General features: G+C 35.7%; 1 protein-coding gene across 1 annotated transcript in view; it reads right to left on the bottom strand.

Annotated features, from left to right (window-relative positions):
- LOC129923437 (GATA zinc finger domain-containing protein 14-like) overlaps positions 1 to 2,310 on the bottom strand; it is a 17,908-nt gene extending 15,598 nt beyond the window's left edge. Inside the window, exon 1 of the mRNA XM_056014342.1 lies at positions 2,170 to 2,310. Coding sequence (XP_055870317.1) covers positions 2,170 to 2,310 — 141 coding nt within the window. The remainder of the gene's footprint in view (positions 1 to 2,169) is intronic.
- Positions 2,311 to 2,946: the final 636 nt, after the last annotated feature.

The raw sequence follows: 2,946 nt of genomic DNA, 5'->3' as shown, positions 1-2,946 counted from the left end.
TGTAAGATCAGTGAATAGAAATGCCGGAGAACTATTAAATAGGGCTCTACAGTCAAATGAAAAAGTGTTTTATGAAATGAACCAAAGTGTTTACGACTAAAAGAGGCCAACAATAACAGCCATTATTTGTCAGAGGAGAACATTTTATATGAGAAACAACTAACAAGCAAAATATTAAAAAATCTGTTTTAAAAAAAAAAGCTTATCTAAAGAGTAAACTCCGTCCTTAAAGCTTTATCTACCTATGATGTGGAAGTTATTTCCCTTATTCAATATCAACGAAATAATTAATTACGAAAAATTAATTGACTAATCTGGTATTTTTGTTTATTGAGTCATGTTTTGTTATGTACAATACATAATTGTTTAAAGAATTAACTTGATCGGAGCATGCGAGAGGAACGTGACAGAGCTAACAATGATTTAAGTGGACTAAACCCAACACATTTAGCCATATCTGCAAAAACTAAAGTATTAGTTTTCAAAATAACGAATCACCTGTAATTAATTGCCTAATTGTTCACTTTTTTAGTGGATTATGTCTTGTCTATGTCAATGAATAATCGTGCGAAGTTTCAGCTTGATCTGAAAATGGGTGTGGGAGAAATATCGTGTACACACTTTGTACGAAAGTGCCAGACAGAGTGAGTTGCTATAAGCTTTGTAAAAATAACTCTCTTTTGTACTGGAACTGTGTTTATTTGATTAAAAAACATCTTTATATAATGAACACGTTTGCCAAGACATTTCTTGTATAGACGCTCACTTATTGTGTAGATCAACATTGTTTGCAATGAATTCATGTAATCACAGAAGCAACACTATACTTCCATTCAGTATTTTTGACATTTTGTAAATGAGTTCCCGTTTCAAGCCTTGCCATGTACGGAGCAGATAATGTAAAGCTCCTATGTCCGACGGCTCACTAGGGTGTCATGTGGCCTGAACAACGACCAACTTCCTTTACTTTACTCAAGAAATGTAAGAATGCCATTGACTCATGGGCGTCTTTAAACTTTTAAAACTAAGTTTTGAATTCCAGCCTTCACCTTGTGTTTATTCCTCTCTTATCTAGGTCAGCTCAAGGACAATGTGACCTATAAAAAACACTGGATTTTCAAGCTTATCGATAATGTAGTCGGTCAAATCAGGGCGAGGGTCACTAATACCTGGAGTACGCAATGACGAAGAAGCCTTTTTATCCATGTCTCATGCAATTATTTGAATACTCTTGAAGAGCTACTTTTATCTCGTTACTTTCAAGTGCTACTCCAGAATCAATACTTTAATATCTCATAGTTCTCAGATTGTTTTTGAATTGCACATCATTCATTCTAGAGTTCTCTCTCTTTCTTGGAAAAAAAAAAGGAGGGGGGGGGGCAAGGTTTCCGTCCTACCATCAGCCGCTCAGCCAACACACAACTCAGTTTAAGTCAGGATTGGAAGCCTAGCTTTCTTGATAGGTACCCAAGCGTCTCACCACACTCAGACACACATCCCCAACATTGATTACCGTTCTCTCTCTAATTATATTATATTATATTATATTATATTATATTATATTATATTATATTATATTATATTATATTATATTATATTATATTATATTATATTATATTATATTATATTAAATTATACACACACACAAATATAAAAAATAAATTAAAGAAATTATTCTAATACTAAGATGCAAAAAAAAAACAACAACAAAATAACATTGTTATAAAAATGTCTGTGTATTTGTTTAGAAAAATGTGTTAGAAACATTTATAATTCTGTATGAACGAAACTGAACATAATTTGTTTTTTTTAATCTTACAGTAAGTCTGGTAATAAATAATGACATTGAGATGAATGAACTGAAGAATGCCAAAGACTCAGGAACTTGTGAACTAACCATAAGGTCAACTCTCTGTCCTTGTTTTATTTTTTGTTTTTTTGTACCAAGCCGTCATCTCGTCATTTCCCGCCTTCACTTTCCCGTTCCCGGGATTTCTCAGACTAATTACCCTTACAAACATCGCGCCCCCAGTGAAAGCTAAGCTACCAGTCAATTGTGAACAGTTCCGCCATACCCCCCCTTTTTTTTCCCCAACATTACCCATAATCTTTCCCCCACCCCCCTAAACTCCTCCCAGCACTCCCCAGCGCCCCTGTGTCTTCATTTACTTGCTGTTTTATCAGCTCAGATTCCAAAAGGATCGGGGAAGCGGCAGGAACAAACAGGGCGCCTGGGGAAGACTTAAGCCCCCCGAGGGGGGTCAATTCGAGAAACTTCAGCTCGCTGTTTTCAATATCCGCTATCATCATGTTTAGTGCCACCTCCTTGGCTAGTAATGGAACATCAAATTACACTCGCATTATTCCAAATGCAAAAATAGATTCTAACTACCTATTACTGCGAAAAACATGTCATAAAATCGTAATAAGGATTTATAGCACAATAATATCTCTTATTTGGAATGAGGAAGACAAGGTTTAATTCTATTATAAAACTTTAACAGTGATTCCCAAAGTGGTCTATATAGACCCCCAGGGGTCTACGAAGACTTCCAAGGGATCTACGAAAGTGAAAAAATAAATTGGGGGGTCTATGAGATGTCCATGGGGGTCTACAATAGTGAATTTCATTTCAGAAAGTCATGACTTTAAAGCCAAGGCGAACGAGTCCCTCTTGCCCGAAGCTTACTGGTTTAGGCGCCAGTAACTCACCTTTGCCCCTTCTCATGTTAGTGAAAACAGCTCCGCGGGCCCAATCTTTGAGCCAAACGTGAAAGATCAAGAAATACACGAGAAACTTTTGCGAAATCGTTTACAATAATACAAAAGGCAAATTAATTAATTAATAGTAAATGTTTGAAGTACTACTTTATAGAACAACAAATTCCTATATGGAACAATAGCCGTAGAAACGGCTGATGACCATGCAAAAAACAACAACATTTT

Source organism: Biomphalaria glabrata, chromosome 16 (genome assembly GCF_947242115.1).
Source record: "Biomphalaria glabrata chromosome 16, xgBioGlab47.1, whole genome shotgun sequence".
NCBI lineage: Eukaryota > Metazoa > Mollusca > Gastropoda > Planorbidae > Biomphalaria > Biomphalaria glabrata.
Note: the sequence above shows the minus strand (reverse complement) of the source record. Positions and strands in the feature narration are given on the sequence as shown.